The 15,222-nt window shown below is 55.2% G+C and overlaps 1 protein-coding gene across 2 annotated transcripts in view; it reads left to right on the top strand.

Annotated features, from left to right (window-relative positions):
• Positions 1 to 15,222, top strand: part of SGSM2 (small G protein signaling modulator 2) — a 42,796-nt gene that overhangs the window by 25,913 nt on the left and 1,661 nt on the right. Inside the window, exons 9-23 of one of the 2 annotated variants that reach the window (XM_066263041.1) lie at positions 339 to 406; positions 636 to 796; positions 961 to 1,087; positions 2,674 to 2,808; positions 6,401 to 6,554; positions 7,258 to 7,322; positions 7,410 to 7,555; positions 8,042 to 8,170; positions 8,404 to 8,586; positions 11,185 to 11,568; positions 11,803 to 11,927; positions 12,362 to 12,444; positions 12,640 to 12,749; positions 14,076 to 14,172; positions 14,866 to 15,033. In XM_066263041.1, the coding sequence (XP_066119138.1) occupies positions 339 to 406; positions 636 to 796; positions 961 to 1,087; positions 2,674 to 2,808; positions 6,401 to 6,554; positions 7,258 to 7,322; positions 7,410 to 7,555; positions 8,042 to 8,170; positions 8,404 to 8,586; positions 11,185 to 11,568; positions 11,803 to 11,927; positions 12,362 to 12,444; positions 12,640 to 12,749; positions 14,076 to 14,172; positions 14,866 to 15,033 (2,135 nt within the window). The remainder of the gene's footprint in view (positions 1 to 338; positions 407 to 635; positions 797 to 960; positions 1,088 to 2,673; positions 2,809 to 6,400; positions 6,555 to 7,257; positions 7,323 to 7,409; positions 7,556 to 8,041; positions 8,171 to 8,403; positions 8,587 to 11,184; positions 11,569 to 11,802; positions 11,928 to 12,361; positions 12,445 to 12,639; positions 12,750 to 14,075; positions 14,173 to 14,865; positions 15,034 to 15,222) is intronic. The other variant, XM_066263042.1, reaches the window with a different exon arrangement.

Below are 15,222 nucleotides of genomic sequence, written 5' to 3'. Positions count from 1 at the left end.
GAGACACTTACTTAGCCTGTTCCAGGAGACAGGCCTCACACTTTATCTTGTGCCAAGAATTACAGAGAGAGGTTGGCTGGGATACTCCCGAGCTCCCTAAGACCCAGCCAGGCCTGGGAATCAGGAGGTTTGCCTGAGCCAAGCTCTAGGCACCTGAGACTGCCCGGCTCTGTGCCATGAGGGCAGCCCGGAGCCCGGAGGGGCATGGCTGGCTGAGGTCGCCTCTCGGCCATGTCCATCCTGCCCTCAGGGTAGTTTCACAGGTATTGGGGCCGGGAGCTGAGTAAGGCAGGGTGGCTGGTCTTGGGACACAGTGACCCAATCTGGTTTCTTTCCAGTGTTTATTGGGACTATGCCTTGGTTGTGCCCTTCAGCCAGATTGTCTGCATCCACTGCCACCAGCAAAGTGAGCCTCCCTTGTCCTGGGCATAGGGGCTGAGGGAAGAGAGACTGCCTTTTCTCAGTCACATGTGTGCATGGCCCGTGGGATGTCCTGTCCTCCTTTCGTCATTCCCACTCTGGCCCCGCTGTCCTCCCACCCAGTCTGGGGGCCTGGCCAGCTGGGCTACAGTGATGGCCAGGGGGCCTCAGAGGTCCAGCTTCACTCACCCATGTTTACCCCCACACACACACAGGGAATGGTGGCACACTCGTCCTGGTGAACCAGGACGGCATCCAGAGGCCACCGCTGCACTTCCCACAGGGGGGACACCTGCTGTCCTTTTTATCCTGCCTGGAGAATGGGCTTCTGCCTCAAGGACAGCTGGAGCCCCCGCTCTGGACCCAGCAGGGAAAGGTATTTCAGGGCTTGGGAGGCTCGGGTGAAGGGACAGATGCGGTGGGTTCCCCGCCCTCCTCCCACCCTCTCCCCACAGGGAGTTCTGGGGAGCAGCCTTGGGGTGGGGCACCTGGAACAGAACTCTGCCTTGACAGGCTGACTGCCCACCTCTTCCTCCCCAGGGGAAGGTGTTCCCCAGGCTCCGGAAACGCGGCAGCATGCGCTCCGCGGATGTGGACGAGACGGGCACAGGGTGGGCCACAGACTACGTGTTTCGGATCGTTTACCCTGGACACAGGCACGAGCACAGTGAGTGTCCCCCACTTCTGTGGAAGAGGGAGATGCTCAGGGAGGTTTGGGGGGGGGTCACACAGCATCACCCAGGAGAGGTGGCAGGCAAGGTCCCCTGACCAGGCCAGGTTCAGATCAGCGGTTGAGTACTCAGCCTCTCGCTGGACCTTTTTTGCGCAGATCGTCCCCCTGAGAATTTGCTTCTCTTCTACCTGTTCTTGCTCTTCCCTTGTCATGCCAACACTCTTGGCTCAGCTGATCCAGGTGTCTCTATGCAATATTCTCTTAGTCATCCTTTCATGCCCTGCCTCAGTGAAAAAAATCTGACGAGCCTAGATCTAGGAAGTGAGACCTCTGTTCCACCGCGGCCCACTGCCTGACCTGCACAAGGTGGCCGGCCTGCAGGATCAGTGCTGCTTTCTGGGTGGTGCAAATTTTTCACTGACTGCGCTACCATCAGAACCCTCTCAAACCAGCTCCTGATGAGAGGAGCTGTGACTGCAGTCGCAGTGCATCTGAGGAGGGTGAGACTTTCAGCTGGGGGAGGGGCATTGAAAGATGGCTTGGCGATCGTGGGTCCTGTCCCTCCTGGACATACACCTCTGGGCCCTAACAGGGTTCTACCAACAGAGTTCCCTTTCTGGTCAGCGTGCTCTGCTCCCCACAGGTTTCCCTGGGCCAGACTCACCAATCTTGGGAAGAAGGTCAAGGAATTTGCCAGCCCAGAGCATTTGCCAGCCAGACCACCTGCTCCCTAAATTTTCTAACTTGTGCCAATAAGTTGTCAACATGTTGTCTCTGTACTAACTGATTACCCAGACTGCAAACACATAGCCACAAGCAGCACAAGCAGTCCCTACAGGCTCGGAGGGCCAAGACGTGGGGACCCCCTCCCCTCCCTGTTGTACCTGACTAGGAGACACAGCTACTGCCAGAATGGATTTGCAAGCCCGGTGTTTAGTCTCAGGCTCTTGCTTGGTTTAGATGACTCAGTTTGTACTTACTTGCTCCAAGCCTTGGCATTTCCCATTTCTGGTCACTTCACTTCAAGATCGACTTCCCTGAAGGGCAAGCCAGGGTGCCAAGGAGCTGAAACCCAGGGGGTGACTCGGGCTCCTCGTGAGCAGCTCTAGGAAACCCATGGAGAAAGTTGGCTTCAGAGTCTGAGGAGGGGGATTTGGGGTAATCTTCAGATCTGACCCCAGCCTGACCCTGACACAAGCTGAAGAATGACCAGGTTCCATCTGCCAGCCGTCGTGCCCAGCCTCAGCCAGGGCTGAAGAGCCCCTGAGCCGCCGGCCTTGTCCCGCTGGCCCGGTCTTGCACTACCCTGACTTCCTTCCATCAGTTCTCTTTTCTGTTCTTTCTAGAGAGGGCCTCATCCAAAGAGTGGAGCTCTGTAGCTGCTGTCGTCTCCCCACTTTCTTCCCTTCTCTCCCCAGTAAATCTTCAAAAGACTCTTGGGTCCCCCCTCCCCCCCTTCCAGGCCCCACAGGCTCAAGGTGACACAGACTCCATTCTGCTCCCCCTGAGGACCGAGTCAGTCATCTCGCCCCAGGACTGGGTTCTTATGCTTTGCCTCTCTCGCTGTTCTCTTTGAGCAGTCACTATTAACTACCACCACCTAGCGGCCAGCCGCGCGGCCTCGGTGGACGATGATGAGGAAGAGGAGGATAAACTGCACGCGATGCTCTCAATGATCTGCTCGCGGAACCTCACAGCTCCCAATCCGATGAAAGGTTTTTATCCCTCCCCTTCTCCCTGACCTACCCTATCCCTCTGCCCCACTCCCCTGGGCCCACCTGCCACCCACCGCAGGGGCTCAAACGGCAGTGTTGGCATTATGGGACTTGCACCCAGGGTGGTCCCCTTCCATCCCGAGGCAGATCAGGGAGGGCAGAAGATGGTGCTGGCAAGAAGAAGGGCTGGGACAAAATGCAGTTGCCTCTGGGCTCCCCACTAAGTCTGTCAGGAGAGAGAAGAGACCCACTCGGGAAAGATCTGATGATCCGGCTGCCCCCTGGAAACCCCGAGTGGCTATCTGAGCCCTGTTCCCACTCCTGGGGGTCATGTAGGCAAACCCAAGACAGTGTTTCTTTCTTTCCTTCCTTCCTGCTGGCTGAGCAGACCAGCCTCTGCGCCCTGTGCCTCTGACTCCTGACTCAGTGGAAACAGGACAGAAGCACCAGGCCCCTCTGGGCAGGGGTAGGGCCTGGATAGCTCGTGCAGACAGAAGTCACCAGTGGGTCAGCTGAGGGTTGGGGCCACCATGGAATGAAATCCAAGGCTCAGTTTACCCAGCAGGCACTGCCTGGTGCTTTAGTGTGAAATCTAGAAATATCTGCCAGGGATGTAAGTCAGGTGTGTTCCACCCTCCAGAGTACATAGTTGTAGAGGTCCCTTAATTGTAAATGACACAGCCCAGTGCCCACAGCTGCTCTGTCCATCACCCATCTTAGCACAGAGCTAGGCTGGTGGAAAGGGGACCCCACTCTCTTCTTGGAATGTGACCAGCCTGGGAACCTGGAGGGCTAGGCTGGGGTGCTCAGTGGATTCTGGCTATGAAGGGCCAGCTGTCTTGGAGTTGAGGGGAATGTCCCCATTCCCGTACCACAGAATTAATTTCTCCTCCCTTTTCCCAGCCCCTACAGAGGCTGTCTAAGAATATGTGACACTTCCCTTATGCTTCCCCAAAGTTCTTTCAAAGAGTCCAGTTCCTTAGCCCAGCCACCAATAAGGGGTCTCCCTGTCCCTGGGCAACCACATCCATGTCCTAGAACACACCTAGCACACCCTCAGCCCAGCCCTGCTAGCTGCCCCCTTACTTCCCACGGCCCTGCCTTCGTGTCTGCCCTCCCAGCCATTGCAGTAGGACCTGCAGGCCAGCCCGGGCAGGAACGTGGGGAGACTTCGCTTGTGATGTTGATTGCCTGCACACGGCCTGCCATCTGGTTCCTTACAAGCCTGAGCTTGGGCTGATGCTTATTATAGGTACCTGACTTTAAGCAGTGTGGGAAGGCTGTCAGGAGGGCCCAGGCTGACCCTTCTTACCCCCACGAACTGGCAGTCAGGCTAGAGATTGGGGGCTCCCCGCCAGGCCCCTGCCTTGGAAGACTTGGTGATAGGAAGCCCATCCTTGACTAGTTTTAATGCTGAGGACTCCAGGGTCAGAGAAATCTCCAGGCCTGCAGGGTGCAGAGGCCCCAGGGCTTGTCTGGGCATTCTCTTGGGGAACTAGGGGGCCAGACCTACCCAGTATGCCAGTGTGCAACCCCTGGGACTCCAGTGCTTGGGAAAGAGGAGGAGGCACGAGAGTAGCATCAGCGGGTGGCTGGGGAGGTGGTGTGAGAGCCCCTGCCTCCCCTCCAGTCCATAATGACAACACTGTTGAGTCTGTCCTGCTAGCCATTGCTTTCCAGGCCTGCAACATGCTTGACTTGTGCATGTGAATCGAGTGGCGGGTGTCCAGACTCTCCTCTCCTTCCCACCCCCCTCTCCTGCTCCTGCTGCCTCCCCACAGAGCAGAGATGCTATTCACTCTAATTCTGCTCCAGGCCGAGCACCTTTCACTCGGAGTCTTAGGGGCTGTGGGGTTCAACCACCTTGATTGTTTTGCTTCAAACTTTCCTCAAGCTCAGAGGAGAGAGTCAGAGTCAAAGCTGACCCAGCAGAGTCCCCGTCCTGCCTGCTGCCCCTTGCCCAGTCACTCCAGAGCCCCAGCTGTCTGCACTGGGTTAATTCAGGGATGCAGTGTTCAATCTGGCTGGTTCAGCTCCTTCCTGGAGAATTAAGGTGAAGAGCATTGACCCAGGAGACCTGCCTTGGCTGAGCCCTGCTTTCTGGGCATGAGCTCGTTCCCTGTGTGCCCACCCTCTGCCCTCTATTCCCCTGCCCCCCTCACCCCCGCCTGCCGCCTGCTGCCTGCCTGGCTGGGCCTGCTCCCACCCCAGCACCTCTCGGAACTGGCCTCTCTCCTGCCTGCTCTAAGGGCACTAGCTGGGCTCCTGCCCCGCCCACTGCATTTGTCCCCCCTTCCTTTTTCCCAGTCTTCAGCATGGCTTGTAACACCTCATTCCCAGAGCTGCAGCCCCTCCACACCAAGTACATACCCTTAATTTACCTCCTGGTGGAGCTGAAGGACCAGATCTCTACAAAAATCCCACCTCGGATCTGGGAAGAGATTCCCAGCCAAGACAGGGCAGCCCCTGAGGGGACTGGAGGGGGCTCAGCTCAGCGCCTCCCACCAAGGCACACTCAGAGCTGGAGTCTGGCGCCCACAGAAACCAGGCCTTGGTCTGCTCCAGACTCAGCAGGCCAGGGCCCAGGCCATGGTTTGCAGGAAGAAATGCTGCTTGAAGAAGTCATCATTACACACACACACGGCTCCCTCTCCTTATTCTTTACTCCTCTGTTCCCTCCCTCCCTCCTAGCACCATCTCCTTGTCCTTCCACTTCCTGCCCTCACTTTGCTTCATCTCTGTGGCTCCCTGGACTTGCCAGAGTCCCCCATGAGCAGTGTGCCCTGACCCACTTGAGCCCTGGGAGCTCTCGATGTCTTGAGTTCTGATTCAGACAAGCTGGGCTGGCTGAGAAGGTTCCATCTACTTTTGGTGTAGATGTGTCTGAGGAGCTGTCTTCCGAGGCTGCGCCTGGGGACATTCTTCTGGATGGTGGAACTGTGTGCCCAGCCACCATCCTCATCCCTGTGGTGGCCTGGCAGCCAGGCTAGGCAAGGATGGAGAGCTCAGAAAGGACCCACAGGAGCTGGCAGCAGGGGTGCCTGGCCTGGGCAGGAAGCCCTGACCCTCCTCAGCCATTGGCTTCCAGGTCTGGAACCCTCAGGGGACTCGGGACTTTGATCAGTGGAGACTCTTGGCATAGGAAGGTTCACAGTTTGCAGTGTTTCGGGTTAGACATCTTCCTGTGTCTCTCAGAGTTTGTCCAAAAGGACCAGGCTGAATCATCAAAAGCCAAGCTAGCTGGTGGCATTTTAAGGAGCTCAGGGTTTTGTTGTTTCTTCTCTCACTTCCTTTCCTCTAGAAAAGCAAGTATTTTCCATCACTGATAGCAAGATGGAGTGAACAGACACAATCATCCACAACTCAGTCATTCTATCACATGCAGAAAAATTAGGTGGAGCCTGGGAAGTGTTAGGCCCCCTCCCTCTCTGCCATTGCCATCTCTGGGCTCTGGACCAGGCAGGCACCACCCCTGTGGCTCTCCCCAGGGTGACTTCATGCTGCAGCTCTGGGCACAGAGGTGGGCATGCTGCAGGGTGGCTGGGGGAGAAGGCCTGCCAGGTCCTGACCATGGCCCCCTTCCTGTCCTCAGATGCTGGTGACATGATCGAGATGCAGGGCTTTGGGCCCAGCCCGCCATCCTGGCACCTAGAACCCCTGTATAGCCAGGGCTCCTCCTGCCTCTCCTGTTCCACCAGTAGCTCCCCATATGCAACTCCCAGTCACTGCAGCTGTGTCCCTGACCGGTGAGTGGGCAGGGAGAACGCCTCTGTGTGAGTGTATCCATCCATGTATGTGCCAGTCTGTCTTTAGGGGCTGTGTCACTTGCCTGACATGGTGGCCCCAAGTTGGTCAGACCTGGGTTCAATATTCATTTCTGCTACCCATGTGATTTTGGCAAGTAACTGAGTTTCTATGAGCCTCAGTTTCCTCATCTGTGAAATTGGGGTCATACCACCTGCTTCTTAAGGTACTTATGAGGACTAAGTGAGGTATATAACCCGTATGAGTACCTGGAGCTTGTCTGGCACATAGTAGGTGCCCAGTACTTGTGAGCTCCTCTTCCCAGTGTGGAAGGGGAGGGGCGTATGTCTGGGGACACACAGCAGATACCTGGGCATCGGCTATGTGCCGAATGGCATGGGAACGGCCTTTGTGTAAGGATCATGTGCCAGCGCTGGATGCTTTTGCCGGCTGCTTCACTGGACTGGTTACTTCTTTTTACCTGCTACTTCTGAAGACTCAGGTGGATCTCTTTATTTTTCACTTGGGGAAACCAAAATTCACTAACATATAGTGAAGTTTGTTGCCCAAGGTCCGCTGGGTAGGTGGAGGCCACTGACCTGCTGCCAGGCTATGGACCCTACTTGCGCATCACCCGAATGCCCTTCTCCCCGCCCTCCTCCCACCAGGAGAGCCACAGCTCTCTAAGCCAGACTGATTCCACAGGTTGCCCCTCAGGCTACTATGTGAGAACATGAAGAGGCAGATCGTGTCCCGGGCCTTCTACGGCTGTGAGTGTGGGGTGAGGTGTGGTCACATGAGGCAGGGGCAGGGGGAGGCCCCATGGTCACAGCCTCATGGCTCCCTCCCGCCCCCAGGGCTGGCATACTGCCGCCACCTGTCCACAGTGCGGACCCACCTGTCAGCACTGGTGCATCACAACATCATCCCGCCCACCCGGCCCCCAGGGGCCTCAGGGGGTCTCACCAAGGATGTGTGGAGCAAATACCAGAAGGATGAAAAGGTGCACACTCTGGGTGCCGGGGCCAGGGACCGGGACCAGGGGCTGGGGCGGGCAGCGGTGAGAGCCCTAAGTCTGCTCTGGGAGCAGCTTTCACAGGCCACCTGGGCATTCAGGCGAAATGTAGTCATTGTCGGGGTTGAAAGGCCCAGACTGGTGGCCTTGGAGTGGCCCGGACCATGGTAGAATCTTAGACAGCTGAGGCTGTGGGTGTCCATGGGACAGGCATCGGAGGGGAAGTCCGTTCTGCTTCCATAACTTTGGACAAATCTGCACCATTCTAGGTTCCATTTCTGCCTTGGAAGGAGGGGGGTTGAGGAGGTCTCATCCAGGTCTAACTTGGGGTGGGGAGGATGTGACTGCCTCTAAGCAGGGTTTCCCTGAACTTCAGCAGAGCTCCCAGCCCCAGCTCTCCACGGGGTGGGCTCACCCAGCAGGGCCACAGGGACTGTGGGGACTGCACAGTCTTTCCTCCCTTGGGTCCCTCAGAACTATAAGGAGCTGGAGCTGCTGCGGCAGGTTTACTACGGAGGTGTGGAGCACGAGGTCCGCAAGGACGTCTGGCCCTTTCTGCTCGGCCACTACAAGTTTGGCATGAGCAAGAAGGAGATGGAGCAGGTAAGGGGAGCCCATTCCGTAGGGATAGGGAGATGGGGAGGGCGACCAGAAGACCCAAGGGTGGGGGTCTCAGAAGGCTTAGTTCCTCCCCAGATGGAAAGAAACATGGCAGAGGAAGATGTTAGCAGCAATGACCCACTGTCCTCACTGCTAGGCCCAAGCCATCCCAGCCTCTGCAGAGGAGGGCCTGGTGCACCCTCCCCCCCCAAGGTCATGGTGTGGTCCGAGTACAGGTGGACGCAGCGGTGGCAGCGAAGTACCGGCAGGTGTTGGCAGAGTGGAAAGCCTGCGAAGTGGTGGTGAAGCAGCGGGAGCGGGAGGCTCACCCAGCCACACTCACCAAGTTGTCCTCGGGCAGCAGCATCGACAGCCACGTGCAGCACCTCATCCACCGAGATTCCACCATCAGCAATGACGTGAGCCAGACGGGGCGGGGGGGGGGGGCAGGGGTTGGGGTGAGAGCCTCCAGTGCTTGACATGCAGGAGTCCCGGGCACCAGCCCGGCCTCCAGCACTCACTGGTAGTGGAGTCCGGGGAGAATGGCTTAATGTGTCTGTGTCTCTCACTGAAAAATAGGATGACTGTCCCCTGCTGCCCACTTTTCTGGGTGTTGCAGGAATAGTGTGAGATAGTGTGCATTGTGTCCTGTTTTAGTGGACCAGCAGGGAAAAATGGATTTATAGGGATTAGGGAAGCCTTCCCCATAGAGAGTCCTCAAGGCTTAGAATAGGCAGCCCTGGGTTCTAGTCCCAGGTCCACTGCTAACAAGATGAGTGACTTGTCTTCCCATCTCTGGACCTCGGTGTCCAGTTTCAACTCTACTATCCTTTGATTGCAGAGGCTTCACTGAGAGCTGTTGCTAGAGACCAGGGCAGCACTTAGAGTGGTGCTATTGGTGTCTCCTGGCGAGGTCTCCCCAGCTCTGTGGCATTTTCATTGTCTTACACAGCTGACTATGCAAAGCTGGTTCAGAGCCTGCCTGGTTCTTGTGGCATCACCCCTGCCGTTAGAGGAACAAGTCCCACAGTGTGGCTGCTGGGCCCAATCAGGAGTGATAAGAAGTCTCAGTTTGAAGGACACTCTTTTATTAACTTAAGTTTTTTCTTTAAAATTGGTGCTTTAGGCCCTGGTCGGTTGGCTTAGTGTTAGAGTGTCAGCCCAGCGTATGGGTCTCCTGGGTTTGATTTCTGGTCACAGCACACAGGAGAAGATCAACTGCTTCTCCTGCCTCCCTTTCCCCCTTCTCTTTCTCTCTCTCCCTTCTCCTCTTGTAGCCATAGCTCGATTGGTGCATTGGCCCCAGGTGCTGAGGATGGCTTCATGAAGCTTCTGCCTCAGGTGCTAAATAGCTCAGCAGCAAGCATGGGCCCCAGATGGCCAGAGCATCGGCCCTAGATGGGGGCCACCAGGGGGATCTGGTCGGGCACATGCTGGAGTCTCTCTGTCTTCCCTCTTCTCACTTAAAAAAAAAGAGGCACTTTATTTAGATAATACACAGTCTTACCACTTTTTCTAAATCCTTACTGGTATTAACAGAAAATTCACGCTGGAGTGAGAAATATAACTACCAAGGCTCATCTCCTTTTCGTGTGCTTTGTTCTTAATCCCCTGTTTATGAGCATATTTTTCCTCTGTGGATCTATAGTAGCCCGGTCACCACCAGCTGTTTGGCTCACAGAGAGCAGCGCTAGCACTGGTCTGAGACCTTGGATTGCTTCCACACCGTAACCTTACCTGATCCTAACCCAACAGCATTTCATGCTTTTTGCACAAAGTGAAAACTTTTAGCATCCCTTTACTTACATCAGGGGTCCCCAAACTACAGCCCAGGCCGCATGCGGCCCCCTGAGGCCATTTATCCGGCCCCCGCCGCACTTCCAGAAGGGGCCCTTCTTTCATTGGTGGTCAGTGAGAGGAGCAAAGCACGGCATCGCTCATGTACAGTACTACCTCTGGTGACACGGGATGTACGCGTCACGGCTCCGGAAGCATCTCATATCACTTGTCATGGCTAGCAGTGACAATATGGAACTGGACATTGACCATCTCATTAGCCAAAAGCAGGCCCATAGTTCGCATTGAAATACTGGTCAGTTTGTTGATTTAAATTTACTTGTTCTTTATTTTAAATATTGTATTTGTTCCCGTTTTGTTTTTTTACTTTAAAATAAGATATGTGCAGTGTGCATAGGGATTTGTTCATAGTTTTTTTATAGTCCGGCCCTCCAACGGTCTGAGGGACAGTGAACTGGCCCCCTGTGTAAAAAGTTTGAGGACCCCTGACATACATAGTCCAAATAGAAAAAAACAAAAGTAAAAACCAATCAGCATATGTCTCTCTTCTTTTCCATGTGACTTGTCCATGGTGATGGCCTGTTTCCAATCAGCAAACTATGTTTCCTTTCACTTCTTACCTCTCCTCAGCTTGTCTGTGGCTAATAAAACTAATCAGGTACTTGCTAGAAAAATTTCCTGCCTTATTCTGTTGAACAGTCAGTACAGACAGTAAGAAAGAACTTGTTTTTCCTAACGCCCCCAGCCCGCTCTCCCGCCGCTGCCCCACAGCCCCACCAACACAGAGAAGCCCTCCTGACCTGAGGCAGCCTCATGGCTTCAGGTGTTTGAGAATGACACTGCTCACACTGGCCATCGAGGTCCATTGAGTATCCAGGCCTCCGGTCCCCCTCCTTCTCTGCAGCAGCCACCAGAAGCCTAGAGTGTTTCGCTTTTCCTCAGGCCCTAGGAAGAAGCCAGAGGAGGGGACTGGATAGGGCTGAAGTCTTCCTGTTTGCCTAGAAGCTGATTTCTCTCCACCTGGTCAGCTGGCTCAAAGGGGAGACTTGGCGCCCAGGGTTGGCCATGTTGGAGGCCATGGGGTGGAAGTGGGAGGTGTGAAGAGAACTCTGCACCCCTCTCCCTCATTCTGACCCCAGGAAGGAGACACTGAGCTGAGGGAAGGTGGTGGAAGGTGCTGGAGTGCAGGTGTGAGCCCTACCATCTGTTCTGTCCCCCAGGTATTTATCTCTGTGGATGACCTGGAGCCCCCAAATCCCCCAGGCACTAAGCATTCCAGACCAGAGCCCGAGGAGGAAGCAGGAGCAGGGCCCCAGGGCACTGCCATGGTGGAGCAGCAGCAGTCCGTGGAGTTTGATTCTCCAGACTCGGGGCTGCCTTCGTCTCGCAATTACTCCGTGGCCTCGGGCATCCAGTCAAGCATAGATGAGGGGCCGAGCGTGGGCTTCGAGGAGGACTGCAGTGGGGAGGAAGGCTCCGACGGGCTGGTTCCTGCAGTCCCTGCTTTCTCCGAGCCCCAAGATCCCAGCCAGGAGAAGGCCTTCGGGGTCAGAGAGCTGGATGCGGGGGAGGAGCTCGCGGCTGTGTGCGCCACTGCCTACACTGTACGTGGACGTTTCCAGGCACTGTTCTCAGCTGGTCCCCGAGGCGTGGGGACAAGCTGGCGGGTGGAAGATGGGGGGTGCCCTGACTATCTTGGAGGGTCCTGAGCCCATCTCTCAGCATCCCCAGAGGACTTTGTTCTCAGTGTCCCTCGGCTCCCGGCCTGCCTTTGCTGCATTCCTGTGGGCAGCACCTCTGGCTCCCAGCTCAGCCTTGAGGGCCCTCCCCTCTTTCAGATAGAACTACTGGACACCGTGGCCTTAAATCTGCACCGCATAGACAAGGACGTGCTGCGATGTGACCGCAACTACTGGTACTTCACACCCTGCAACCTCGAGAGGCTCAGAGACATCATGTGCAGGTGCCACTGTAGGGCAGGGCTCAGGGTGGGAGGCAGGGACCCTGCTCTGTGAAAGGTTAGGTCTGCAGGTGCCCTGCTCCCCTCCCCGGTACAGAATCACGCTGGACTCCCTCTGTCTGGAACACTTTTTCCTTGCAGTGCCGTGCCTCAGCCCCCTTCACTCTTGGAGGTCTGCCGCTCGGCCACACTTCAGGAAGCCCTATCTGTTTCCTCTTTCCATGGCTTCCCCCACCCCAGCACTGTCTTTCTCTGAACCCCCGAGTGGCTTGGGGACAGGGGCTGTGGGTTGTTCACCATTGCACTCCCAGTGCTCTAGGGTCACGGGAAGGCTGACTTCTGGGTAGCTGGCTGCTCTAGGGGCCGTCTCCCTGGGGACTCCTGAGGGGAGGGGAGGATGGCATACACCCACGGTGACTCTGTCCCTGGCATTTCAGCTACGTGTGGGAACACCTGGACATGGGCTATGTACAGGGCATGTGTGATCTGCTGGCACCGCTCCTGGTCATCCTTGATAATGGTGAGGGCCGGGCCAGGGAAAAGGGGAGTGTTCCTGGAATGGTCTCAGGGTTGGGCTGACCTAAGCTGGAGAAGGAAAGAAGGCTACTAGGTCTAGATGGGTGGGAATATTAGCCAGCCCTGTCCTCTGAGCCACAGGACACCCCCTGTGAAGTGAGGTGTCCTGCCCTGTGGCCTCACTCCTGTCTCTCCTCAGATCAGCTAGCCTACAGCTGTTTCAGCCACCTCATGAAGAGGATGAGCCAGAATTTCCCCAATGGGGGCGCCATGGATACCCACTTTGCTAACATGCGCTCCCTCATCCAGGTGAGGTCTGTAGCCACCTGTGGACACGTGACCAGGTGCCATTGGGCTTGTCCATCTTCCACAGGGAGGCCAGGGAACATTCCAAGATTTTTTTATGTATAAGCTTAATTTCTTTCATTTCAAAAAAATTTTATTTCCAATTCCAGTTGGCATTCACAGCCAGATGTTAATATGGACTCCTATTTCTGGCTCTGCTACTCCAGGGTGGGGAGCACAGCATGGGGTTGAGACCCCACACTTCGCAGGGGGTACCTTTGCAGCTAAAATAATCTAGATTCTCAGCCACTATGGGAGCTGGGCCAGCCCTTTCTGCATCCCAGCCCTTTCTGCATCCCAGCCCTTTCTGCATCCCAGCCCTTTCTGCATCCCAGCCCTTACTGCATCCCAGCCCTTTCTGCATCCCAGCCCTTTCTGCATCCCAGCCCTTTCTGCATCTCAGCCCTTTCTGCATCCCAGCCCTTTCTGCATCCCAGCCCTTTCTGCATCCCAGCCCTTTCTGCATCCCAGCCCTTTCTGCATCTCAGCCCTTTCTGCATCCCAGCCCTTTCTGCCAGTCGATGTGGCTTCTTCTGTGAATATTTGGTTGTAAGACTTCTCTTCAGCTAGTTGGTTCTCTTCAGTTCAGCTAGTTCTCTTCAGTTGGTTATTCAGGTTAATTGTTCTATAACTTAGTTGTAGTTCCAGTTTGGAACTGGTAGGAGGTGAGAGTGTAACTTCCACCTACTCTGCCACCATCTTGGGATTCCCCTTGACAGTGAGTATTATATTAGTTTCAGGTATACAGCACAGTGATTAGACATATTTCTAACTTATGAGGCAAAGTGATCCCTCCATAAGTCTAGGACCCACCTGGTGCCATACATAGTTATTACAATGTTATTGACTATATTCCCTATGCTGTACTTTATATCCTTGTGACTGTTTTGTAACTACGAGTTTGTACATCTTAATCCTTCCACCTTCCACCCAATCCCCCCAGACCTTCTCCCATCAGTTTTTTCTCAGTATCTGTAAATTTGTTTCTGAAAAACACAGTTTTCAATGTTATAAATTGAGGAGGAATGTTAGTATGTGAATGCTTGTGCTCATGCAAGTTCTGGTGAATAGTAATGTTAATGATGAAGTCAAACACCCAGAAAATGGTAGAACTCCAAAAAGAGTATACAACCCAGAGGGGTGGGTGGGGCCTCAGAACAGTGTCCAGGAGCTGGGAGAGGGCTCGAGAGCAGCCACTGTGCGCCACAGCAGAAGGGGCCTGGTGGATGGCAGGGTGGCAGGGAGAGGTGACACTGGCTCAGTCCTTCTCCCTTTCTCCACTCACATAAGATCCTGGACTCAGAGCTGTTTGAACTGATGCATCAGAATGGAGACTACACCCACTTCTACTTCTGCTACCGATGGTTCCTGCTGGATTTTAAAAGAGGTAAGGGGAAGATTGGATGGTAGGCCTGGGGTCAGGAGCAGCGGAAAATCCTTTTCCCCAAAGTCAGTGGTTCTGGACCCTAACAACTTTGGAACCACTTGGGTAACTTTTTAGTTTTTTAATTTTTAATTTTTATTTATTCGTTTTAGAAAGGGGGGGGAAGAGAAGAGAGAGAGAAGGGGGGAGGAGCAGGAAGCATCAACTCCCATATGTGCCTTGACCAGGCAAGCCCAGGGTTTCGAACCGGCGACCTCAGCATTTCCAGGTCGACGCTTTATCCACTGCGCCACCAGAGGTCAGGGCCACTTGGGTAACTTTTTTAGAAACACCAGTGCGCTGGGCCCCACCCAACTTCAGACTATGTAGTATGGCTGGCTGCCTGGGCATCAAGATTTTAAAATCTTACATGAATCCAAAGTGAAGACAGGTGGAAAGTCACCCTCAGGTAATGGTTTGGGGAACTGTTTTCAAACCAGATCTCCCCCGAGCACCAAGCTGCTCTAGTTGAAGAGGGCAGTGTGGAGTCTGCAGGAGCCCAGTGTTCAGGAAGTACTGAGGAGAAGGACGGTCTTGGCTGAGGCAGGGAACCCCCCTCCTGGACTGGGCTGGCTGTAATGGAGAGAACACCAGGACTTTGGCCCCTGGAGCTCTGTCTCCACATGTGGCTCAGCCTTAACCCCTTACTGTCCCCAGAGCTGCTGTATGAGGATGTGTTTTCTGTGTGGGAGGTGATCTGGGCGGCCCAGCACATCTCATCAGAGCACTTTGTCCTATTCATTGCCCTGGCCCTGGTGGAGGCCTACCGTGAGATTATCCGTGACAACAACATGGACTTCACCGATATCATCAAGTTCTTCAATGGTAGGACCTTGTCCAGCCATCCTGGCTCCCCCCAGCAGGGGCATAGGGGCTCCCACTGCTGGCCTGGGCAGGGTTGGAGGGGCTCAGAAATGCCAGGTCCCTTCCTCGTGAACAGCTGTCAGGAGCCCAGCAGGTGGGAACGAAGCAGGGTGGGCAGCCACAGGCTCCTCCCAGGCTACTGCCCTCACT

This window comes from Saccopteryx bilineata, chromosome 2 (assembly GCF_036850765.1).
Source record: "Saccopteryx bilineata isolate mSacBil1 chromosome 2, mSacBil1_pri_phased_curated, whole genome shotgun sequence".
NCBI classification, from domain to species: Eukaryota; Metazoa; Chordata; class Mammalia; order Chiroptera; family Emballonuridae; genus Saccopteryx; species Saccopteryx bilineata.
The sequence above is the reverse complement of the archived record's forward strand: the minus strand, read 5'-3'. Positions and strand labels throughout refer to the sequence as shown.